The 26406-nt window shown below is 52.2% G+C and overlaps 1 protein-coding gene and 1 long non-coding RNA gene across 2 annotated transcripts in view; both read right to left on the bottom strand.

Annotated features, from left to right (window-relative positions):
- Window positions 1–10196, bottom strand: part of MUC19 (mucin 19, oligomeric) — a 30394-nt gene extending 20198 nt beyond the window's left edge. The window contains exons 1-4 of the mRNA XM_072797834.1: window positions 10031–10196; window positions 9159–9197; window positions 8141–8236; window positions 6134–6232 (exon numbers count right to left, since the gene is read on the bottom strand). Of these exons, the coding sequence (XP_072653935.1) occupies window positions 6134–6232; window positions 8141–8236; window positions 9159–9197; window positions 10031–10196 (400 nt within the window). The remainder of the gene's footprint in view (window positions 1–6133; window positions 6233–8140; window positions 8237–9158; window positions 9198–10030) is intronic.
- A 696-nt stretch (window positions 10197–10892) lies between these two features.
- The window catches only part of LOC140617267 (uncharacterized), a 237500-nt gene continuing 221986 nt past the window's right edge, over window positions 10893–26406 (bottom strand). Inside the window, exon 39 of the long non-coding RNA XR_012017495.1 lies at window positions 10893–11458. This is a non-coding gene — a long non-coding RNA (uncharacterized lncRNA). The remainder of the gene's footprint in view (window positions 11459–26406) is intronic.

A 26406-nucleotide genomic window follows, 5' to 3' on the forward strand; every position in this document is an offset into this window, starting at 1 on the left:
TGTTTATATATGAACACAGCTTGGGCAGCTGGTTTATTTTGGGATTTTTTCCCCATTAGAAATTATTATTGAACATTTGTCAAATGTCTTTTTTAGCCTCTATGTAGATAACAGTTGTTTTTATTTCCCTTAGGTTTGTTAGTGCAAACTCTATTAATAGATTTTCTAATTTTGAAAAAAGTTTCCCTAAAAATTAGTGGGAATGATTATTAAACCTTATTTTGTGTGCTTTTTGATTCTAATTTCAGCCATTTGTTAGTTGCTATGCAACTCTTAAATTGTTCCTTCTTTGGCTTTTTGCTTTATTTCTATTTTGATAAGTTATATTTTATAGTAATATTTTTATATAACCCCTTTAGCACTCTCCCAATTTTCTTTCAGGTAGTATCTACTGGTTCTCCCTAAATAAGTAATAATAATTATTATATTATTATTATATTTCTTCTTCCCTTCTCCTCCCCTTATTCTGTATTTTCTAATTCAAATGCCATTTTCTTTCTTAATTCTATTTGTTTTTACTAGTTTAATAAACTTGAGCTTCTCTCATCTGGTTCATGAGCTTTAAATAATATGTTTGACTATTACCTAATCACCAATATTATTTCATCTTCCTTCTTATTGCTGATGTAGGAAAGATGTTGGGGTTCAGAGTGGACAGCCAAGAAAGAATCCTTGAGATCTTGAGATATCTTTGATGCAAAAAGGTGGTTTTATTAAAGCACAAGGACAGGCCCCATGGGCAGAAATAACTGTACTGGGGTCATGAGGAGTGGCCCATTATACACTTTCAAGTTGAGAGGGAGTTAAGGATACTGAAAATCTCTAAGAAATTTTGGAAGCAAGGTTTTTAAAACCTTGAGAGGGCTAGGTATTGTTGGGAAAAGTTATTACCATCTAATAAAACCTTAGTCATGAGACCCTTCCAATAAATATGGGTGGGTCATATGCTTGGCAGATGATTGCCAACATGTATGTTGGGGAGTAGAGATTCCAAAAGAATTTATACATGTTAAAGTAGACTTACAGGATCCTGGGCATCAGGCTAAGATTATCTTTTGCCCTAAGCAAAGTATTAACATCCAGTCAGTTGAATTCTTTAAGAAATGTCACTCTACCTATTTCAAGGACATGTCAATGCGTTGTAAGTAGTAAGGATATTTATTTTTTCATTTGCCTTTGTTTTCCACAGCTTCCCCATCTATTTATTACTATGATATTTTTAGTTGGTCAAGTATGTAAATTATAAAAATAAATTTAAATTTAAATTATGTAGTTTTCTTCCACCTTTCAACTTTGATTCTAGTTTGAGAGCTACAGGTAAAAATAGTGCTATAATCATTTTGGTCATTTTCAAAGCATCTCTTTGTTGCTTAATACTCATCCTCTAGTGTTTTTATTATGAAGGGTTCATGGGTACATAATTCTCTGAATTCCTTCATGTTTTCAACTATTTTCCTAGAGCTTGATACCTGAATTACATTTAGCTTCAGTAACAACCCTTACTCCACATTTTCCTTCTTTGAGTTTCTTTTTTTTTTTAAGATTTTATTTGTTTATTCATGAGAGACACAGTGAGAGAAAGGCAGAGACACAGGCAGAGAGAGACATAGGCTACATGCAGGGAGCCTGATGTGGGACTCAATCCTGGGGCTCCAGGATCATGCCCTGGGCCAAAGGCAGACGTTCAACCACTGAGCCACCCAGGTGTCCCCTTCCTTGAGTTTCTTAATGCCACCCTGTCTTGATGAGTCTGATGCCAACCTGATTTTCTGTCTTTTTAAATGCCTTTTCTTTTTACCTCAAGTTCTAAAGAATGTATTCTTCAAGGCTAACAGATTTCTCTTTCTTTTCTTCTTTTCTTTTCTTCTTTCTTTCTTTCTTTCTTTCTTTCTTTCTTTCTTTCTTTCTTTCTTTCTTCTTTCTTTCTCTAACAGTTTTATAAAATAACTCACCAAATTGTTCAGGATTTAATTTTCCAGGTATATGACAGATCTTTTCAATATGTAAATTTAGGATTTCTCTTTTAATTGCAGGAAACTTGTCCTGATTTGCAGTTTTAAATATTAGTTCTGTTTCATTGCTTTTGCTTCTCCAGAAACTGCAATAAGACATATGTTAGATGTTTTTGTCTGTTTCCTGTAGTGATGTCTGACTCTGATTCACTTTACCTTTTTTTAAAAAATGCCTGTGGTATTTTTTGGATCTTTTCAATTCTATTCTCTATGTCTCCTGCCATGCTGAATTTCAGTCTCATATGCATTCTCTGGTGGTAGCCTTTAATTGGTCTGTAGTTTTTAGATAATTTTTCTTTATTTTTCAATATTTCTCCTGTGTTTTCATCAGGTCTAATTTAACATCTTCCTATTGTTTATCTATTTTGACCCTCGGTGTTTTAAATTTATAATTCTGATGTCTATATCTGCAGTTTAAACTCTTGTTAATGTTTTGTTTCCTCTGATTCATGACTAGATTTTAAAGTTTGCTTGCTATTGCTGAGAATGGCTAAAAATTTATGCAAATGAATAGCTTTCTATATATATTGGAATTTTATTTTTCTTTTTCATGTTTTTCTGCCTTGGATTTTCCTGAAACATAGCAGGTGATCCTACGTAGTGGGGAGAGAGAGCCTTTTGTGTGGCTCACCAGATTTCTCAAATCAAGGGCTTCCTCTTATGTTGTTTATGGTGAAGGGAGGGTTCTCTTTTCAAGTGGCATCTTTCCTTTGTCTGTCTTCTAACTCTTAATTACTATTCTGTTTTTTTGAGCCCTTAGCTTTAAAGACTTCTTTCTTTTCTCCTCTTCTTCTCCTTCTCCTCCTGCACTTCCTCTTCCTTCTCCTCCTCATCCTCTTTCTCCCCCAATCCTCTCCTTCTCCTTCTTCTTTCTGACAACCAGTGCTCTGCTTTGCTAGCTTCAGAACTTCTCTCAGTACTTTCTGTTCAGGTTGGGGCCTTTCAACCTTGGAAGTAAACTCTAGTTGATGCTATCTATGTTCTACCATTATTAAGCACCTCTTTATACTCCCCTCTCCTTTTAGATGCCCTCAACTCCACTATGAGATCCAGAGCCATCTATCCTAGTCATCGGAGTCTCAGTCTTCTCTGTCCCTCTAAACACTACAGATGTGGGCCCAGTGATACTTATGGTTTGCAGAAGGTCTGTGTAGATGTCAATGTATACAGCCACTGTTTTCCTAGCTCTTTTCCACCCCCACTGGTTCCCCATTGAGCTTAAATGCTACCCAATTCTAAGATCATCAATGCAAATTAAAAATCCTTTAGTCCACATCACACCCTGCTGAGGGAGGTATGGTTGGACACAGCTGAAAGTGAGGACCAGACTCGCCTGATTTCCTAGTACTTGGGGATCTAGTGCCTGCTTTCCCAGGGGTACTGCCACTTCCAGTTCCACGGGTTGCTTCAAACAAGACCTTAGGTATGGCTTAATTTTACAATAAAAAAAACAAGTTACCTAATTAAAATATGAACCTGATCATCTTCGGAGGATGGTTTGTGTAAGGACAAATAAACATTTAAAATAAGAGGCTTAATTCTCTCTGGTGGAAATAAGGAGAGACACCCCCCTTCCTTTTCTTAGACCATTTGCTTTAGAAAACTTGTCATTTTAGATTTTTTTATCTGTCTTTAAAATGTATGTAAATCTTTTTTAAAAATATGAATAGATCTCTTCCAGCTTGATGACCCAGGAAGGTCTTTCCCAAGACTCTAGGAGCTGTATCCTAGAAATGTAAACATGAATGGAGATAGTACCCTTATCTCCCTCTAGTTACAAACCTTCCTCCCTTTGGAGTTTATTTTGCCCTTGTATAAAGCTAGTTAAATAATCAAATTGTCACCCCAATTACCAGGTGAATTTAGGATAAACTGTGTATAATAAATGGTGTTTTAAAGTCCCCTCATCTCCTCACTTGAGAACTAGTAATCATTTTTCTTGAAAAAATATATGTAAAGCATTGTCTGCTTGTGAGATTCCTGTCTTTACAATCTTAGTGAATTGCCAGTAATTTGCATCCTTTCTAGTTTAGTACTTATTCAATTATAAAACTCTTTTCTTTCTCTACTGTCTTGGGACCTGGGCTTCTGGTTCCAGAGAGGGTTTTGTTTTCAATTCTATGACCCCAACAGCTGAAATATGACTGCTCTTTATTGCCATTAAATTCAACATATCCTACAATTTCACTCAGTTCACTCATGTTGTGAGTTTTTGCCCAAGTTAAAGCACATGTAGTCATATTGCACTTATCATAATATCATATTATTTCCAAAATAGAATAACTCTGCTGTTTTAAACTCCAATTAATTGGTTCTCTTACTAGAATTTCCTCTGAGTTCCCATTCAAAAGCCTGTCATGGAACATTTCCTTGATTTTGATTTATGTGTGCCATATCTGGAATTTGCCTTTGCATGTATATAAATATTCATTTCTCTTGCTCAAAAATCGAGTTCTAAGAGAACAAGTACATGACTATTCTGTTCTCTCGAGTACTCAGTATGATGTTATGTACACAACAAAAAGCTCTTGATTTATTTCTGATCTCCAGTTTTGACATTACACAAAAAATAATAATTAAATTCCTCAGGACACATTGTGTCTATAAAATTTTAAGTAAAGAAATCACATTTTCATTGTCTGGATTTATTCTGATTGTGCTCATTCAGCTCCAAAAGTGCTGTCACCAGTAGCTACAACAGTGGCTACAAACCCCTCTTCTGCTGATCCCAATTGAAAAGAACAATGGCTATCAGTCCGCAATGGAGTTGCCAGATTTAGTGAATAATAACACAAGACACTGAGTATATTTGAATTCCAGATAAATAACAATCACATCTCAATGGGACATTCTTTTACTAAGAAGGTATTCCTTATTTATGTGAAGTTCACATTTCAATGGCATCTTGCACCTTTATCTGGCAATTATAGTATCTAAGACAGTTGAGACAGTTGAGATAAAAATGATCAAACTACTCCTCTTCACTTGTCCTAAAATCACAGCAATTAAAACCACAGCATTGTCAAGTTCACTTAAACTTCTCATGAAAACTTTAGGTCACAGCTAAGCATATGATAGAGCAATACCAAATAGCCCAGGTGAGCTGATGCCAGTGAAAGTTGATCTAGTTGTGATGGCATCAATAGCTCCAGTTGTACTTCCAACAGGCACTCCTGTTACACTAGTAGATAAACACAGTACTGGTACATCATATATATTACTGTAGATTTAAAATGGTATATTAATAGTTTTAAAAGGAAACATATAGAAGCCAGTAAAGGAAATATATTATTAAAATGGTCGACAGTTTTTATATCCATCTACATCACTCTTGTATATTGGGTTCTGATAAAAGAGACTTCTCATTGTTTTGTTTTACATGTATGGCTCTTACAAAAGTCATGGTCTGAATGAAATTCTAAACCAATTCAACATGATTGAGATGGTATCATTTCATTGCTTGGAGTACTAGATTTGAAACGGCCAGTGATCAAGTTCTTCTAGTCAAAATATATAATTGTGTATTATAGGGGCAGCCCGGGAGGCTCAGCGGTTTAGCGCTGCCTTCAGCCCAGGCCCTGATCCTGGAGACCCGGGATCAAGTCCCACGTCAGGCTCCCTGCATGGAACCTGCTTCTCCCTCTGCCTGTGTCTCTGCTTCTCTCTCTCTCTCTCTCTCTCTGTGTGTGTCTCTCATGAATAAATAAAATCTTTTTAAAAATTGTGTATTATGAGATATTTAAATAAGGAGAAGTGTTGGTGTTATACCCTGTTTTAAAGTACTTTCCAAATAAACATTGATGACATTGTTTCATGTATTTGATTATTTCTGGACTTATTTCTGGATTATTTCTGGACTCATATTTGTAGCCAAGAGGTCAATTCAAAACAGTATAACACCCAAGACTCAGGTGCAGAAGCCAAAAGGTGGGAATTTAGGACTGCAAAATACACCATGTCTGAGCTAATGTGAGAGAAACAAGATATTAGGTTCACCACAATAAGAAGAGTCAGTTCATGAAGCTGTGCACACGTACATCATCAATAATGAAATCTTAAGAAGACATTAGAAACTACCCTAAGATGAGTAGAGAGAGGATTCAGATGTTTCATGTCCATACCTGGTCTGACGCCCAAGGATGAACTCGGAGCAGTTGGGACACCACTTGTGTCCTCAAACCCCGGTGCTTTTCTGAAGGACTCTGAACCTTCTGAAGTCACTGAAAAAAGTGGAGAAAGGCATTTATTTCCAAATAGCAAGATTCTGATTATCACACTTTATATATGACAAAACTAATATTATTTATATAAAAGATCTATACAAATTAGAGTACACTACTAAAAAGCACATATAGGGGGCAGCCTAGGTGGTTCAGCGGTTTAGCACTGCCTTCAGTCCAGGGCCTTATCCTGGACACCCGAGATCGAGTCCCACGTCAGGCTCCCTGCATGGAGCCTGCTTCTCCTTCTGCCTGTGTCTCTGCCTCTCTCACTTTCTGTGTCTCTCATGAATAAATAAAATCTTAAAAAAATAAAATAAAAAACACCTTGAAAGATCAAGGCAAACAAAAGCCATAGATATTGACTTCTACTGAGTAAAAATATCACTACGATTCAACATTTGGAGATGGAATCTCAGGGACATGCCCCTACAATATCCGTAAATGCACTAATCTGCATGGAAGCAACCAAGGTTCTGGGTTTGTGCTGCTCTAGGGGATATCATTTGGCAAGTTACTGTCATGCAAATTCTAATTTCTTCCAGACAGAATTTGCAAAATACATATTATATCAACTGTTTGGCAAGAGAAAACTAAAGGAAGAAGAGGAACTCAGGCGCCAGCTTAGTTTATGAATCCAGAAAGAGCAATCCCATGGTGGATACTAAAACAGTGACTTTTCACGGTTGCCACAGGACCTCTGGCTTGTCCTGAAAGCAATCAGAAGGACTGGAGGATTTTAGTTGGTTGAGGACTTTGTGATGAAAGGGTTTCTGGAGGTTCCCCAAGTCTCACTCTGGACTTCAGGGAACATTGGGACAGATGTGAGAGGAAAGAGAGGAAAAGGTGTCCACCGTGCCACATGTCGGTTGCTGAGAGTGCTTGTTCATACAGTGCACTGGGCTCCTCCACAGCTTCTGACTGTTCCCGAAAAAGTGCATTTCCCCAAAGTTCCCATGAAGCTTAATGTTCTAGTCTGGGAAACACCCTTTGAACAGCTCTAGGTTAGGTGAAGATGAGCTAGGGGAACAACTGCAGGGATTATTAGGACAGTTGACAGCCCAGCAAAATCACAGGGAAAAGGGACGCTGATGAGAGGAACCTTAAGAGGGAGTCAAAATGGGTGACTGGCTGCATAAGGGGTGGGAGGGAACTCGGGCTTCTTGGGTTGTCAACAAAATCAACTCTACTTAGAGAATGTCCATAAGTTTTGTGCTTAAACAAAGAGGAATTGAAATGTAGGCCATGAGGCACTGGAGAGGCCTATTCTCCTTGCTTCCGCTAAAAGGCATGCTCCAGTGAAGCTGGGTCCTATACTAGAAGTCAGGGCTATTCAGAGGAGAGGAAGTGTTCTGGGTTATAATCCAGCCACTGTTAGTCCAGACACCATGCTTTCCATTCATACATCTAGAGAGAAAGGGACCTTCCCAAACTATGGTATCTGTGTGAATTAAATTCAACCATTTACATTGGAACATTAGCCCAAGCATAGGGTGCCATATAAATATAAGTGAATCAGGAAATATGTAAAATATACCTATCACTTAAGGAAGTCCCAAAGTCATCCATAGGCTGACTTTGCCATAGCACTAAACCACTTTAGCAAATAAGACAGGGAAGAAGTGATACAACCCAGCAAAGGAGGACTACTGGAAAAATGAGGCTGGGAAAAGCCATAGCAGTTCTCTTAAATTTTGCACCAACACTTCAGAAAACTATGTTGAGTGCTGCCTTTTTCTTTAGGGTGACACAAACAGTAAAGCTTGCTCCAAAGTCTATCAGTGCCGACAAATCTCCGGCCAAGGCCTCACATGTCATTGGCTTCTCAACCGTGATAGTGAGCAGCAGCGTGGCCTAATGCCCATCGCTTAGGCGTGGAGGGTTGAATGGCTTCTGAACTCCACTCACCTGTTAGGTGCCCAGGACTGGTGAAGCCAGGGCCCCCTGCGGTCCTGCCCACGCTGCCAGCTTCCAGGGTCGTGGCAACCGGACTCCCGCCAACACCTGACACAAACACACAAGGGACCTCTCACCTCAAACACACTGGCATTGGACTCCCCAAGGGGGTATCGCAGTTGCCTCACATGTGCCCACCACAGAACATGGAAGCGTGGATCCACGGACTCTCTGTCCAGGGTCGGCGAACCCTTTCCTCCAATACGACCTCCCTGCAAGGTTTGCTTTTCCTCCAAGGCTTTCCTGGTGGGCTTCGTTGCCTTTAATTTCATTGATTGATTGATGGATTGATTGACTTCATTACATATTTGCTACTTTATTAAGTCATTCCCAGTTATTTATTCATTTATTTTCCCACATATTTATCGGCTCGCCTATCGATCTCTCTATGTCTCTGGTTATTGATTATTGGAATCTTTGTGGCCTGTGTCTCGATTTGGGGCCACCTGCATAGACCTCTATTGGAGTCAATGAGGTTGCTTGCAAAGGAAGGGAACCTTGGGCCCTGACAACCCTGTCGCTCAGGGATGAGAGTCACTGGGAAGAAATGTAATGACACAGCCACTTGCTCCTTTCACCTAACACACACAAGGAGCACAAGGTATCCTGAGAGAGAGGCATGGTTCTGTCTTCTCTCATCCTATTTCTTTCAGTCAGGGCTCGATGGCATTTAGTGAATTCTGGGATCGATTCTTTATCGGGAGGGGATGGAAAGGAAGGAAAGAAACCTGGAGACCCTGCTAGAGCCAGCCCGTCAGACCTGGTCAAAGACAAGTTAAGGTCAAGTCAGGTCTGCTAGGCCCGTCGATTTGTGCCGAAACCTTGCCACGTTACTTGTCTGCAATGCTCTGTCCGAAGCCGTCCTCCTATGCCCTATCAGTGCTTCCTGAAGAAGCCAAAGCGAATACTAATTGGAAATAGGACATGTGTTTGTTTTGGGACCTCCAAAGCCAGCAAGGAAGATACTAACCTGTCCCAGAAGGTTCACTCCGAACACCTAGAGTGGTTCCTGCGCACAATAAAAGAGAAATGAGGGTCAAGAAAAGTGGTGACCCAGTCCGGGAAGTGTCTGACTCTTGATGTGGGCTGGGGTCATGACCTCAGGCTAGTGGGATCAAAGCCCTCAGGGGGCAGCCCACTGTGCATGGAGCCTGATGAAGAGTCTCTCCCTCTCTCCCTCTGCATCTCTACAACCAACGCTACCACCACAAGAAAACCAACCGGACTGGGCTCCCAAGAAGGAAGTCACTTGTTCAAGAGAGCGGAAAGGTAGTACCAAGGCTGGAACAAAAAGACAAGTCACCCAGTAACTTGGACACCAACCCATAAGGCCTCTGAGGTCACGCTGCCTCAATGGATCATGATGAACCTCACAGCGTGCTTGGACTATCCATTCAACAAGTGCATGGAACGCTTCCAGATTACACTAGACTAAGGAGCAGCTTAGGAGCAAATAAGTCATAAAGTGTTCTTTCCACCTCACTGCAGAAAATGCATACAATCCATAGGGAAAGTAGTTCAAGAACACTTTTTTAAAATTTTTTATAATAAATATATTTTTTATTGGTGTTCAATTTACCAACATACAGAATAACACCCAGTGCTCATCCCGTCAAGTGGCCCCCTCACTTTTCTATGAGAATTCCGCAAATCAGTGGCAAACTACTCACATCTCAGCTGACAGTTGAAACACACTACCATGAAGCAACCCAACATGGATAGAGTCAATTCACGAATAAAGGCCCTCCCACTTCACTAGGAATGACTCCCTCATGGCTTTAGCCACTGGCAGCTGCCCAGAGGTCCCTGATAAGAAGACACTGACTACATTGAAAGCCATACCTCCTCTGAACCCCAAGGTCGTAACTGCCGTGCTGGGGTTTCCACGTGTGCTCCCACTACCAGGTATTTCTATGAAGCCCCCGGAACGTTCTGCGGTTCCTGCCACAAAAGCCAAAAATGGTTTTACTTTGAGAATGACAACATCTTTCCTATATACGACACACATTGTACGTAGGACAGCAGGGAGCTTTCTAGCCTCAAACCGGCTCAGAGGGACTAAAAGGATGTACTAAGTTAGATAGCTCATGAAGACCCAAACACAGGGAGAGTCGGCTCATGAGGATGGGTGCTCCCAATCACCAGGAGCCACTCCCTCATGGCATTAGCCACTGGCCGCTTGCCAGACTGGCTTCGCAACTCCACTCACCTGCTACGCGCCCAGGACTGGTGAAGCCGGGGCCCCCTGCGGTCCTGCCCACGCTGCCAGCTTCCAGGGTCGTGGCAACCGGACTCCCGCCAACACCTGACACAAACACACAAGGGACCTCTCACCTCAAACACACTGGCATTGGACTCCCCAAGCGGGATTTCACCCTTCCCTCACGTGTGCCCACCACAGAACGTGGAGGCGTGGTTCCACGGACTCTCTGTCCAGGGTCGGCGAGCCCTTTCCTCCAATACGACCTCCCTGCAAGATTGGCTCTCCCTCCTGACTCTTTCCTGGTGGGCCTCAAGCCTTTCACTTGATCCATTGACGGATGGACTGGTTGCCTTCCTTCCTTAGGGGCCACTTTCTTCAGTCATGCCCATTACTTTCCTCATTTCTTTCCTCGCCTAGTCATCGACTCGCCTGTCGATCTCTCTATGTCTCTGGTTATGGATAATTGGAATCTTTGTGGCGGCCTGCGTCTCGAAGTGGGGACACCCGCATCGTCCTCTGCTGCTCTCCATGAGGTTGCTTGCAAACGAAAGGAACGTTGGGCCCTGACGACCCTGTCGCTCAGGGATGAGGGTCACTGGGAAGAACTGTCATGACACAGCCACTAGCTCCTTTCACCTCACAACGCAAGGAGCACAAGGTATCCTGAGAGAGGGGCATCGTTGTGTCTACTCTCATCCTATTGCTTTCAGGCGGGGCTCAATGGGATTTTGTGAATTCTGGGATCGATTCTTTATCACGCGGGGATCGAAATGAAGGCAAGAAACCTGGAGACGCTGTTAGAGCCAGGTCGTAGGACCCGATCAAAGACAAGCTAATGTCAAGTCGGGTCCACTAGGCCCGTTGGTTCGTGCCGAATCCTCGCCACGTTACTTGTCTGCACCGCTCTGTCCCGAAGCCTTCCTCCTATGTCCTATCAGGGCTTCCTAACAGAGCCAACGGGACTTGTAGTGGGCAATGGCAGATGTGTTTGCTTTTGGAACTCCAAAGCCAGCAGTGAAGATACTCACCTGTCCCAGAAGGTTCACTCCGAGGACCTAGAGTGGTTCCTGCGCCCAAAGAAAAGAGGAATGATGGTCAAGAAGGGCGGTGACGCCGTCCGGGAAACGTCTGACTATTGTTGTGAGCTGGGGTCAGGAGCTCAGGCGGGTGAGATCAAGGCCCTTGGGGGGCAGCCTGCTCTGGGTGGAGCCTGCTGAAGATCCTCTCTCCCTCTGTCCCTCTGCACCCGCAAACTCACCACCAGCTCCTAAAGCAGCCCCCACACCCACCGAACGGGGATCCCAAGAGGGAAGTCACTGATCCAGCCAGGAGAGCTGCACGGCACTGACCGAGCCGGCACCAAACAAACGTCAAGTCAACGAGGCCCCTGTGGTACACCCATATGGCCTCCTTGCACACGCTGCCCTGAGTTTCGTGGGGCGCCGCACAGCGTGCTTGGACTACCCACACACCACGGGAAGCATGGAACGCCTTCGAGACTAGACTCGAGAAAGGCGCAGCTCAGGAGCAAAGAAGTCCCAAAACGTTCGTTCCTCCTCGGCACACCGAATGCACAGGATCCATAGGGATGGTGGTTGGAGAACACTTTTCCGTGAGACTTCTCCAAAGGAGTGAGTGAGTGGCAAGCTACTCACGTCAGAGACAATGCGACAGACACGCTGCCCTGATGGCCCCAAACACATGGGTAGTCGGCTCATGAGGACGGGCCCTCCCACAGACCAGGAGCGACTCCCTCCTGGCATTAGCCACTGGCCGCTTGCCCGAGGTGCCTGAGGAGAAGCTCCCGACTTGGCATACCTGCTCTGCCTGCCGAGGTCGTGCCTGGGGCGCCGGAGTCTCCACGTGTGCTCTCACTGCCGGGTGCTGCTGTCAAGCCCTCGGAACCTCCTGGGGTCCCTGCCACGACAGCGGGGAAAGGCTTTGACCTCCAGGGTGGCAGCAGATTCCCGCAGACCACTCCCTTGGCGCGGAGGACAGCAGGGAGCTTCCTAGCCTCAAAGGGTCGCGGAGGGACTCCTAGCATGGCCACAGCTAGCTAGCTCATCTCCAAGGCCTACAATCAGCAGCTCAGTCTGGAGCGCGACGTGGGTCCCGCTCAGGGCCATTTCCTAGGGCCTCAAAGGTCTCTCCTGACTGCTCTCGGGAACGCAGCCTGGTCCCTCCCGGGCTAGGGGCCATGGGGGTGCTGCCTTCTTTACCTCCTCTGGCACTTGCGGTCGGGCTGCCGGTTCCCCCTGAAGAAAACCGAAGAAGAGAGACAGCACATCAGCGGACACTCGAGACCTTAAACGCTTCCCAACATGCCAACCACGCCGTCCCGTCCAGACCAGGCAGCATTTGCGTTCCCAGGGCACAGACGTGGCACAGTGGCCCAGGGCACGGGGCTGGCGGGCAGCACATCCCCGCGCCAAACCCAGGCCACCGCAGCTAAGAGCGCTTCTCGCGGCATCTGGGGTCAGAGAGCAATTCCATCAACTTCCCCATCTGCCCTCTTTGGAGGCGTCGGGGCAAAGGCCGTGCTCCAGGAAGAGAGGGGCCCCTCTGTTCCACCGGGGAAGCCAAAGGCAACCTCAGCCATGCCTGCGTAGACATCGACTCGCCTGGCCGGCTGCACCTCACTTCTGCCACATCTCGGGCCAGGAACAACCAGCTCTGGATGGCGCTCCCCTGTGAGCCCCCCTTGGAGGAGCCCTGCTCATCCCCCCTGTCCATGCTGTCTCACGGCCGAAACAGACACGCAGATGACCCTGTGGTGTGCATGAATCCATCCTTCTGATTCCACCTTGTGGAGTTGGAATCTCAATGATCACGCCCCGCCCCTGGCCCTAAGGGCCCCCATCCACCTGGAAGCCTCCCAGGCTCTGGCTTGGCACTGCTCTCCTGGAGGATAGCTCTAGGCACGAGCCTCCCGTGCAACCTCTCATCATTTCCAGAGGGCAGCGGCAACACATGGTGAGTCTCCAGGGGTGTGGCAGGGGAGACCCCACAGACCAAGACCACGGCGGGCTCCGCCTTAATGCATCCATCCGCAGAGAGCGGTCCCGCGCCACGTTGCCTCTCTGGAGCATGATGCAAAGGCACACGCCTGCTGCCGGAGACTCTCAGGGCTGACAAGTCTCCAGCCAAGGGCTCACATATCCTTGGCTTGTCAACCGTGATCGCGAGCAGCAGCGTGGCCCGATGCCCGTCGCTTCGTTGTGGAAGCCAGACTGGCTTCGCAACTCCACTCACCTGCTACGCGCCCAGGACTGGTGAAGCCGGGGCCCCCTGCGGTCCTGCCCACGCTGCCAGCTTCCAGGGTCGTGGCAACCAGACTCCCGCCAACACCTGACACAAACACACAAGGGACCTCTCACCTCAAACACACTGGCATTGGACTCCCCAAGCGGGATTTCACCCTTCCCTCACGTGTGCCCACCACAGAACGTGGAGGCGTGGTTCCACGGACTCTCTGTCCAGGGTCGGCGAGCCCTTTCCTCCAATACGACCTCCCTGCAAGATTGGCTCTCCCTCCTGACTCTTTCCTGGTGGGCCTCAAGCCTTTCACTTGATCCATTGACGGATGGACTGGTTGCCTTCCTTCCTTAGGGGCCACTTTCTTCAGTCATGCCCATTGCTTTCCTCATTTCTTTCCTCGCCTAGTCATCGACTCGCCTGTCGATCTCTCTATGTCTCTGGTTATGGATAATTGGAATCTTTGTGGCGGCCTGCGTCTCGAAGTGGGGACACCCGCATCGTCCTCTGCTGTTCTCCATGAGGTTGCTTGCAAACGAAAGGAACGTTGGGCCCTGACGACCCTGTCTCTCAGGGATGAGGGTCACTGGGAAGAACTGTCATGACACGGCCACTAGCTCCTTTCACCTCACAACGCAAGGAGCACAAGGTATCCTGAGAGAGGGGCATCGTTGTGTCTACTCTCATCCTATTGCTTTCAGGCGGGGCTCAATGGGATTTTGTGAATTCTGGGATCGATTCTTTATCACGCGGGGATCGAAATGAAGGCAAGAAACCTGGAGACGCTGTTAGAGCCAGTCCGTAGGACCCGATCAAAGACAAGCTAATGTCAAGTCGGGTCCACTAGGCCCGTTGGTTCGTGCCGAATCCTCGCCACGTTACTTGTCTGCACCGCTCTGTCCCGAAGCCTTCCTCCTATGTCCTATCAGGGCTTCCTAACAGAGCCAACGGGACTTGTAGTGGGCAATGGCAGATGTGTTTGCTTTTGGAACTCCAAAGCCAGCAGGGAAGACACTCACCTGTCCCAGAAGGTTCACTCCGAGGACCTAGAGTGGTTCCTGCGCCCAAAGAAAAGAGGAATGATGGTCAAGAAGGGCGGTGACGCCGTCCGGGAAACGTCTGACTATTGTTGTGAGCTGGGGTCAGGAGCTCAGGCGGGTGAGATCAAGGCCCTTGGGGGGCAGCCTGCTCTGGGTGGAGCCTGCTGAAGATCCTCTCTCCCTCTGTCCCTCTGCACCCGCAAACTCACCACCAGCTCCTAAAGCAGCCCCCACACCCACCGGACGGGGCTCCCAAGAGGGAAGTCACTGATCCAGCCAGGAGAGCTGCACGGCACTGACCGAGCCGGCACCAAACAAACGCCAAGTCAACGAGGCCCCTGAGGTACACCCATATGGCCTCCTTGCACACGCTGCCCTGAGTTTCGTGGGGCGCCGCACAGCGTGCTTGGACTACCCGCACACCACGGGAAGCATGGAACGCCTTCGAGACTAGACTCGAGAAAGGCGCAGCTCAGGAGCAAAGAAGTCCCAAAACGTTCGTTCCTCCTCGGCACACCGAATGCACAGGATCCATAGGGATGGTGGTTGGAGAACACTTTTCCGTGAGACTTCTCCAAAGGAGTGAGTGAGTGGCAAGCTACTCACGTCAGAGACAATGCGACAGACACGCTGCCCTGATGGCCCCAAACACATGGGTAGTCGGCTCATGAGGACGGGCCCTCCCACAGACCAGGAGCGACTCCCTCCTGGCATTAGCCACTGGCCGCTTGCCCGAGGTGCCTGAGGAGAAGCTCCCGACTTGGCATACCTGCTCTGCCTGCCGAGGTCGTGCCTGGGGCGCCGGAGTCTCCACGTGTGCTCTCACTGCCGGGTGCTGCTGTCAAGCCCTCGGAACCTCCTGGGGTCCCTGCCACGACAGCGGGGAAAGGCTTTGACCTCCAGGGTGGCAGCAGATTCCCGCAGACCACTCCCTTGGCGCGGAGGACAGCAGGGAGCTTCCTAGCCTCAAAGGGTCGCGGAGGGACTCCTAGCATGGCCACAGCTAGCTAGCTCATCTCCAAGGCCTACAATCAGCAACTCAGTCTGGAGGGCGATGTGGGTCCCGCTCAGGGCCATTTCCTAGGGCCTCAAAGGTCTCTCCTGACTGCTCTCGGGAACGCAGCCTGGTCCCTCCCGGGCTAGGGGCCATGGGGGTGCTGCCTTCTTTACCTCCTCTGGCACTTGCGGTCGGGCTGCCGGTTCCCCCTGAAGAAAACCGAAGAAGAGAGACAGCACATCAGCGGACACTCGAGACCTCAAACGCTTCCCAACCTGCCAACCACGCCGTCCCGTCCAGACCAGGCAGCATTTGCGTTCCCAGGGCACAGACGTGGCACAGTGGCCCAGGGCACGGGGCTGGCGGGCAGCACATCCCCGCGCCAAACCCAGGCCACCGCAGCTAAGAGCGCTTCTCGCGGCATCTGGGGTCAGAGAGCAATTCCATCAACTTCCCCATCTGCCCTCTTTGGAGGCGTCGGGGCAAAGGCCGTGCTCCAGGAAGAGAGGGGCCCCTCTGTTCCACCAGGGAAGCCAAAGGCAACCTCAGCCATGCCTGCGTAGACATCGACTCGCCTGGCCGGCTGCACCTCACTTCTGCCACATCTCGGGCCAGGAACAACCAGCTCTGGATGGCGCTCCCCTGTGAGCCCCCCTTGGAGGAGCCCTGCTCATCCCCCCTGTCCATGCTGCCTCACGGCCGAAACAGACACGCAGATGACCCTGTGGTGTGCATGACCCCATCCTTCTGATTCCACCTTGTGGAGTTGGAATCTCAATGATCACGCCCCGCCCCTGGCCCTAAGGGCCCCCATCCACCTGGAAGCCTCCCAGGCTCTGGCTTGGCACTGCTCTCCTGGAGGATAGCTCTAGGCACGAGCCTCCCGTGCAAACTCTCATCTTTTCCAGAGGGCAGCGGCAACACATGGTGAGTCTCCAGGGGTGTGGCAGGGGAGACCCCACAGACCAAGACCACGGCGGGCTCCGCCTTAATGCATCAATCCCCGGAGAGCGGTCCCGCGCCACGTTGCCTCTCTGGAGCATGATGCAAAGGCACACGCCTGCTGCCGGAGACTCTCAGGGCTGACAAGTCTCCAGCCAAGGGCTCACATGTCCTTGGCTTGTCAACCGTGATCGCGAGCAGCAGCGTGGCCCGATGCCCGTCGCTTCGTTGTGGAAGCCAGACTGGCTTCGCAACTCCACTCACCTGCTACGCGCCCAGGACTGCTGAAGCCGGGGCCCCCTGCGGTCCTGCCCACGCTGCCAGCTTCCAGGGTCGTGGCAACCGGACTCCCGCCAACACCTGACACAAACACCCAATGGACCTCTCACCTCAAACACACTGGCATTGGACTCCCCAAGCGGGATTTCACCCTTCCCTCACGTGTGCCCACCACAGAACGTGGAGGCGTGGTTCCACGGACTCTCTGTCCAGGGTCGGCGAGCCCTTTCCTCCAATACGACCTCCCTGCAAGATTGGCTCTCCCTCCTGACTCTTTCCTGGTGGGCCTCAAGCCTTTCACTTGATCCATTGACGGATGGACTGGTTGCCTTCCTTCCTTAGGGGCCACTTTCTTCAGTCATGCCCATTGCTTTCCTCATTTCTTTCCTCGCCTAGTCATCGACTCGCCTGTCGATCTCTCTATGTCTCTGGTTATGGATAATTGGAATCTTTGTGGCGGCCTGCGTCTCGAAGTGGGGACACCCGCATCGTCCTCTGCTGCTCTCCATGAGGTTGCTTGCAAACGAAAGGAACGTTGGGCCCTGACGACCCTGTCGCTCAGGGATGAGGGTCACTGGGAAGAACTGTCATGACACGGCCACTAGCTCCTTTCACCTCACAACGCAAGGAGCACAAGGTATCCTGAGAGAGGGGCATCGTTGTGTCTACTCTCATCCTATTGCTTTCAGGCGGGGCTCAATGGGATTTTGTGAATTCTGGGATCGATTCTTTATCACGCGGGGATCGAAATGAAGGCAAGAAACCTGGAGACGCTGTTAGAGCCAGGCCGTAGGACCCGATCAAAGACAAGCTAACGTCAAGTCGGGTCCACTAGGCCCGTTGGTTCGTGCCGAATCCTCGCCACGTTACTTGTCTGCACCGCTCTGTCCCGAAGCCTTCTTCCTATGTCCTATCAGGGTTTCCTAACAGAGCCAACGGGACTTGTAGTGGGCAATGGCAGATGTGTTTGCTTTTGGAACTCCAAAGCCAGCAGGGAAGACACTCACCTGTCCCAGAAGGTTCACTCCGAGGACCTAGAGTGGTTCCTGCGCCCAAAGAAAAGAGGAATGATGGTCAAGAAGGGCGGTGACGCCGTCCGGGAAACGTCTGACTATTGTTGTGAGCTGGGGTCAGGAGCTCAGGCGGGTGAGATCAAGGCCCTTGGGGGGCAGCCTGCTCTGGGTGGAGCCTGCTGAAGATCCTCTCTCCCTCTGTCCCTCTGCACCCGCAAACTCACCACCAGCTCCTAAAGCAGCCCCCACACCCACCGGACGGGGCTCCCAAGAGGGAAGTCACTGATCCAGCCAGGAGAGCTGCACGGCACTGACCGAGCCGGCACCAAACAAACGCCAAGTCAACGAGGCCCCTGAGGTACACCCATATGGCCTCCTTGCACACGCTGCCCTGAGTTTCGTGGGGCGCCGCACAGCGTGCTTGGACTACCCGCACACCACGGGAAGCATGGAACGCCTTCGAGACTAGACTCGAGAAAGGCGCAGCTCAGGAGCAAAGAAGTCACAAAACGTTCGTTCCTCCTCGGCACACCGAATGCACAGGATCCATAGGGATGGTGGTTGGAGAACACTTTTCCGTGAGACTTCTCCAAAGGAGTGAGTGAGTGGCAAGCTACTCACGTCAGAGACAATGCGACAGACACGCTGCCCTGATGGCCCCAAACACATGGGTAGTCGGCTCATGAGGACGGGCCCTCCCACAGACCAGGAGCGACTCCCTCCTGGCATTAGCCACTGGCCGCTTGCCCGAGGTGCCTGAGGAGAAGCTCCCGACTTGGCATACCTGCTCTGCCTGCCGAGGTCGTGCCTGGGGCGCCGGAGTCTCCACGTGTGCTCTCACTGCCGGGTGCTGCTGTCAAGCCCTCGGAACCTCCTGGGGTCCCTGCCACGACAGCGGGGAAAGGCTTTGACCTCCAGGGTGGCAGCAGATTCCCGCAGACCACTCCCTTGGCGCGGAGGACAGCAGGGAGCTTCCTAGCCTCAAAGGGTCGCGGAGGGACTCCTAGCATGGCCACAGCTAGCTAGCTCATCTCCAAGGCCTACAATCAGCAGCTCAGTCTGGAGCGCGACGTGGGTCCCGCTCAGGGCCATTTCCTAGGGCCTCAAAGGTCTCTCCTGACTGCTCTCGGGAACGCAGCCTGGTCCCTCCCGGGCTAGGGGCCATGGGGGTGCTGCCTTCTTTACCTCCTCTGGCACTTGCGGTCGGGCTGCCGGTTCCCCCTGAAGAAAACCGAAGAAGAGAGACAGCACATCAGCGGACACTCGAGACCTCAAACGCTTCCCAACCTGCCAACCACGCCGTCCCGTCCAGACCAGGCAGCATTTGCGTTCCCAGGGCACAGACGTGGCACAGTGGCCCAGGGCACGGGGCTGGCGGGCAGCACATCCCCGCGCCAAACCCAGGCCACCGCAGCTAAGAGCGCTTCTCGCGGCATCTGGGGTCAGAGAGCAATTCCATCAACTTCCCCATCTGCCCTCTTTGGAGGCGTCGGGGCAAAGGCCGTGCTCCAGGAAGAGAGGGGCCCCTCTGTTCCACCGGGGAAGCCAAAGGCAACCTCAGCCATGCCTGCGTAGACATCGACTCGCCTGGCCGGCTGCACCTCACTTCTGCCACATCTCGGGCCAGGAACAACCAGCTCTGGATGGCGCTCCCCTGTGAACCCCCCTTGGAGGAGCCCTGCTCATCCCCCCTGTCCATGCTGCCTCACGGCCGAAACAGACACGCAGATGACCCTGTGGTGTGCATGACCCCATCCTTCTGATTCCACCTTGTGGAGTTGGAATCTCAATGATCACGCCCCGCCCCTGGCCCTAAGGGCCCCCATCCACCTGGAAGCCTCCCAGGCTCTGGCTTGGCACTGCTCTCCTGGAGGATAGCTCTAGGCACGAGCCTCCCGTGCAAACTCTCATCTTTTCCAGAGGGCAGCGGCAACACATGGTGAGTCTCCAGGGGTGTGGCAGGGGAGACCCCACAGACCAAGACCACGGCGGGCTCCGCCTTAATGCATCAATCCCCGGAGAGCGGTCCCGCGCCACGTTGCCTCTCTGGAGCATGATGCAAAGGCACACGCCTGCTGCCGGAGACTCTCAGGGCTGACAAGTCTCCAGCCAAGGGCTCACATGTCCTTGGCTTGTCAACCGTGATCGCGAGCAGCAGCGTGGCCCGATGCCCGTCGCTTCGTTGTGGAAGCCAGACTGGCTTCGCAACTCCACTCACCTGCTACGCGCCCAGGACTGCTGAAGCCGGGGCCCCCTGCGGTCCTGCCCACGCTGCCAGCTTCCAGGGTCGTGGCAACCGGACTCCCGCCAACACCTGACACAAACACACAAGGGACCTCTCACCTCAAACACACTGGCATTGGACTCCCCAAGCGGGATTTCACCCTTCCCTCACGTGTGCCCACCACAGAACGTGGAGGCGTGGTTCCACGGACTCTCTGTCCAGGGTCGGCGAGCCCTTTCCTCCAATACGACCTCCCTGCAAGATTGGCTTTCCCTCCTGACTCTTTCCTGGTGGGCCTCAAGCCTTTCACTTGATCCATTGACGGATGGACTGGTTGCCTTCCTTCCTTAGGGGCCACTTTCTTCAGTCATGCCCATTGCTTTCCTCATTTCTTTCCTCGCCTAGTCATCGACTCGCCTGTCGATCTCTCTATGTCTCTGGTTATGGATAATTGGAATCTTTGTGGCGGCCTGCGTCTCGAAGTGGGGACACCCGCATCGTCCTCTGCTGCTCTCCATGAGGTTGCTTGCAAACGAAAGGAACGTTGGGCCCTGACGACCCTGTCGCTCAGGGATGAGGGTCACTGGGAAGAACTGTCATGACACGGCCACTAGCTCCTTTCCCCTCACAACGCAAGGAGCACAAGGTATCCTGAGAGAGGGGCATCGTTGTGTCTACTCTCATCCTATTGCTTTCAGGCGGGGCTCAATGGGATTTTGTGAATTCTGGGATCGATTCTTTATCACGCGGGGATCGAAATGAAGGCAAGAAACCTGGAGACGCTGTTAGAGCCAGTCCGTAGGACCCGATCAAAGACAAGCTAACGTCAAGTCGGGTCCACTAGGCCCGTTGGTTCGTGCCGAATCCTCGCCACGTTACTTGTCTGCACCGCTCTGTCCCGAAGCCTTCCTCCTATGTCCTATCAGGGCTTCCTAACAGAGCCAACGGGACTTGTAGTGGGCAATGGCAGATGTGTTTGCTTTTGGAACTCCAAAGCCAGCAGGGAAGACACTCACCTGTCCCAGAAGGTTCACTCCGAGGACCTAGAGTGGTTCCTGCGCCCAAAGAAAAGAGGAATGATGGTCAAGAAGGGCGGTGACGCCGTCCGGGAAACGTCTGACTATTGTTGTGAGCTGGGGTCAGGAGCTCAGGCGGGTGAGATCAAGGCCCTTGGGGGGCAGCCTGCTCTGGGTGGAGCCTGCTGAAGATCCTCTCTCCCTCTGTCCCTCTGCACCCGCAAACTCACCACCAGCTCCTAAAGCAGCCCCCACACCCACCGGACGGGGCTCCCAAGAGGGAAGTCACTGATCCAGCCAGGAGAGCTGCACGGCACTGACCGAGCCGGCACCAAACAAACGCCAAGTCAACGAGGCCCCTGAGGTACACCCATATGGCCTCCTTGCACACGCTGCCCTGAGTTTCGTGGGGCGCCGCACAGCGTGCTTGGACTACCCGCACACCACGGGAAGCATGGAACGCCTTCGAGACTAGACTCGAGAAAGGCGCAGCTCAGGAGCAAAGAAGTCACAAAACGTGCGTTCCTCCTCGGCACACCGAATGCACAGGATCCATAGGGATGGTGGTTGGAGAACACTTTTCCGTGAGACTTCTCCAAAGGAGTGAGTGAGTGGCAAGCTACTCACGTCAGAGACAATGCGACAGACACGCTGCCCTGATGGCCCCAAACACATGGGTAGTCGGCTCATGAGGACGGGCCCTCCCACAGACCAGGAGCGACTCCCTCCTGGCATTAGCCACTGGCCGCTTGCCCGAGGTGCCTGAGGAGAAGCTCCCGACTTGGCATACCTGCTCTGCCTGCCGAGGTCGTGCCTGGGGCGCCGGAGTCTCCACGTGTGCTCTCACTGCCGGGTGCTGCTGTCAAGCCCTCGGAACCTCCTGGGGTCCCTGCCACGACAGCGGGGAAAGGCTTTGACCTCCAGGGTGGCAGCAGATTCCCGCAGACCACTCCCTTGGCGCGGAGGACAGCAGGGAGCTTCCTAGCCTCAAAGGGTCGCGGAGGGACTCCTAGCATGGCCACAGCTAGCTAGCTCATCTCCAAGGCCTACAATCAGCAGCTCAGTCTGGAGCGCGACGTGGGTCCCGCTCAGGGCCATTTCCTAGGGCCTCAAAGGTCTCTCCTGACTGCTCTCGGGAACGCAGCCTGGTCCCTCCCGGGCTAGGGGCCATGGGGGTGCTGCCTTCTTTACCTCCTCTGGCACTTGCGGTCGGGCTGCCGGTTCCCCCTGAAGAAAACCGAAGAAGAGAGACAGCACATCAGCGGACACTCGAGACCTCAAACGCTTCCCAACCTGCCAACCACGCCGTCCCGTCCAGACCAGGCAGCATTTGCGTTCCCAGGGCACAGACGTGGCACAGTGGCCCAGGGCACGGGGCTGGCGGGCAGCACATCCCCGCGCCAAACCCAGGCCACCGCAGCTAAGAGCGCTTCTCGCGGCATCTGGGGTCAGAGAGCAATTCCATCAACTTCCCCATCTGCCCTCTTTGGAGGCGTCGGGGCAAAGGCCGTGCTCCAGGAAGAGAGGGGCCCCTCTGTTCCACCGGGGAAGCCAAAGGCAACCTCAGCCATGCCTGCGTAGACATCGACTCGCCTGGCCGGCTGCACCTCACTTCTGCCACATCTCGGGCCAGGAACAACCAGCTCTGGATGGCGCTCCCCTGTGAACCCCCCTTGGAGGAGCCCTGCTCATCCCCCCTGTCCATGCTGCCTCACGGCCGAAACAGACACGCAGATGACCCTGTGGTGTGCATGACCCCATCCTTCTGATTCCACCTTGTGGAGTTGGAATCTCAATGATCACGCCCCGCCCCTGGCCCTAAGGGCCCCCATCCACCTGGAAGCCTCCCAGGCTCTGGCTTGGCACTGCTCTCCTGGAGGATAGCTCTAGGCACGAGCCTCCCGTGCAAACTCTCATCTTTTCCAGAGGGCAGCGGCAACACATGGTGAGTCTCCAGGGGTGTGGCAGGGGAGACCCCACAGACCAAGACCACGGCGGGCTCCGCCTTAATGCATCAATCCCCGGAGAGCGGTCCCGCGCCACGTTGCCTCTCTGGAGCATGATGCAAAGGCACACGCCTGCTGCCGGAGACTCTCAGGGCTGACAAGTCTCCAGCCAAGGGCTCACATGTCCTTGGCTTGTCAACCGTGATCGCGAGCAGCAGCGTGGCCCGATGCCCGTCGCTTCGTTGTGGAAGCCAGACTGGCTTCGCAACTCCACTCACCTGCTACGCGCCCAGGACTGCTGAAGCCGGGGCCCCCTGCGGTCCTGCCCACGCTGCCAGCTTCCAGGGTCGTGGCAACCGGACTCCCGCCAACACCTGACACAAACACACAAGGGACCTCTCACCTCAAACACACTGGCATTGGACTCCCCAAGCGGGATTTCACCCTTCCCTCACGTGTGCCCACCACAGAACGTGGAGGCGTGGTTCCACGGACTCTCTGTCCAGGGTCGGCGAGCCCTTTCCTCCAATACGACCTCCCTGCAAGATTGGCTTTCCCTCCTGACTCTTTCCTGGTGGGCCTCAAGCCTTTCACTTGATCCATTGACGGATGGACTGGTTGCCTTCCTTCCTTAGGGGCCACTTTCTTCAGTCATGCCCATTGCTTTCCTCATTTCTTTCCTCGCCTAGTCATCGACTCGCCTGTCGATCTCTCTATGTCTCTGGTTATGGATAATTGGAATCTTTGTGGCGGCCTGCGTCTCGAAGTGGGGACACCCGCATCGTCCTCTGCTGCTCTCCATGAGGTTGCTTGCAAACGAAAGGAACGTTGGGCCCTGACGACCCTGTCGCTCAGGGATGAGGGTCACTGGGAAGAACTGTCATGACACGGCCACTAGCTCCTTTCCCCTCACAACGCAAGGAGCACAAGGTATCCTGAGAGAGGGGCATCGTTGTGTCTACTCTCATCCTATTGCTTTCAGGCGGGGCTCAATGGGATTTTGTGAATTCTGGGATCGATTCTTTATCACGCGGGGATCGAAATGAAGGCAAGAAACCTGGAGACGCTGTTAGAGCCAGTCCGTAGGACCCGATCAAAGACAAGCTAACGTCAAGTCGGGTCCACTAGGCCCGTTGGTTCGTGCCGAATCCTCGCCACGTTACTTGTCTGCACCGCTCTGTCCCGAAGCCTTCCTCCTATGTCCTATCAGGGCTTCCTAACAGAGCCAACGGGACTTGTAGTGGGCAATGGCAGATGTGTTTGCTTTTGGAACTCCAAAGCCAGCAGGGAAGACACTCACCTGTCCCAGAAGGTTCACTCCGAGGACCTAGAGTGGTTCCTGCGCCCAAAGAAAAGAGGAATGATGGTCAAGAAGGGCGGTGACGCCGTCCGGGAAACGTCTGACTATTGTTGTGAGCTGGGGTCAGGAGCTCAGGCGGGTGAGATCAAGGCCCTTGGGGGGCAGCCTGCTCTGGGTGGAGCCTGCTGAAGATCCTCTCTCCCTCTGTCCCTCTGCACCCGCAAACTCACCACCAGCTCCTAAAGCAGCCCCCACACCCACCGGACGGGGCTCCCAAGAGGGAAGTCACTGATCCAGCCAGGAGAGCTGCACGGCACTGACCGAGCCGGCACCAAACAAACGCCAAGTCAACGAGGCCCCTGAGGTACACCCATATGGCCTCCTTGCACACGCTGCCCTGAGTTTCGTGGGGCGCCGCACAGCGTGCTTGGACTACCCGCACACCACGGGAAGCATGGAACGCCTTCGAGACTAGACTCGAGAAAGGCGCAGCTCAGGAGCAAAGAAGTCACAAAACGTTCGTTCCTCCTCGGCACACCGAATGCACAGGATCCATAGGGATGGTGGTTGGAGAACACTTTTCCGTGAGACTTCTCCAAAGGAGTGAGTGAGTGGCAAGCTACTCACGTCAGAGACAATGCGACAGACACGCTGCCCTGATGGCCCCAAACACATGGGTAGTCGGCTCATGAGGACGGGCCCTCCCACAGACCAGGAGCGACTCCCTCCTGGCATTAGCCACTGGCCGCTTGCCCGAGGTGCCTGAGGAGAAGCTCCCGACTTGGCATACCTGCTCTGCCTGCCGAGGTCGTGCCTGGGGCGCCGGAGTCTCCACGTGTGCTCTCACTGCCGGGTGCTGCTGTCAAGCCCTCGGAACCTCCTGGGGTCCCTGCCACGACAGCGGGGAAAGGCTTTGACCTCCAGGGTGGCAGCAGATTCCCGCAGACCACTCCCTTGGCGCGGAGGACAGCAGGGAGCTTCCTAGCCTCAAAGGGTCGCGGAGGGACTCCTAGCATGGCCACAGCTAGCTAGCTCATCTCCAAGGCCTACAATCAGCAGCTCAGTCTGGAGCGCGACGTGGGTCCCGCTCAGGGCCATTTCCTAGGGCCTCAAAGGTCTCTCCTGACTGCTCTCGGGAACGCAGCCTGGTCCCTCCCGGGCTAGGGGCCATGGGGGTGCTGCCTTCTTTACCTCCTCTGGCACTTGCGGTCGGGCTGCCGGTTCCCCCTGAAGAAAACCGAAGAAGAGAGACAGCACATCAGCGGACACTCGAGACCTCAAACGCTTCCCAACCTGCCAACCACGCCGTCCCGTCCAGACCAGGCAGCATTTGCGTTCCCAGGGCACAGACGTGGCACAGTGGCCCAGGGCACGGGGCTGGCGGGCAGCACATCCCCGCGCCAAACCCAGGCCACCGCAGCTAAGAGCGCTTCTCGCGGCATCTGGGGTCAGAGAGCAATTCCATCAACTTCCCCATCTGCCCTCTTTGGAGGCGTCGGGGCAAAGGCCGTGCTCCAGGAAGAGAGGGGCCCCTCTGTTCCACCGGGGAAGCCAAAGGCAACCTCAGCCATGCCTGCGTAGACATCGACTCGCCTGGCCGGCTGCACCTCACTTCTGCCACATCTCGGGCCAGGAACAACCAGCTCTGGATGGCGCTCCCCTGTGAACCCCCCTTGGAGGAGCCCTGCTCATCCCCCCTGTCCATGCTGCCTCACGGCCGAAACAGACACGCAGATGACCCTGTGGTGTGCATGACCCCATCCTTCTGATTCCACCTTGTGGAGTTGGAATCTCAATGATCACGCCCCGCCCCTGGCCCTAAGGGCCCCCATCCACCTGGAAGCCTCCCAGGCTCTGGCTTGGCACTGCTCTCCTGGAGGATAGCTCTAGGCACGAGCCTCCCGTGCAAACTCTCATCTTTTCCAGAGGGCAGCGGCAACACATGGTGAGTCTCCAGGGGTGTGGCAGGGGAGACCCCACAGACCAAGACCACGGCGGGCTCC

The sequence above is a fragment of the Canis lupus genome, chromosome 25, assembly GCF_048164855.1.
Source record: "Canis lupus baileyi chromosome 25, mCanLup2.hap1, whole genome shotgun sequence".
Classification (NCBI taxonomy): domain Eukaryota; kingdom Metazoa; phylum Chordata; class Mammalia; order Carnivora; family Canidae; genus Canis; species Canis lupus.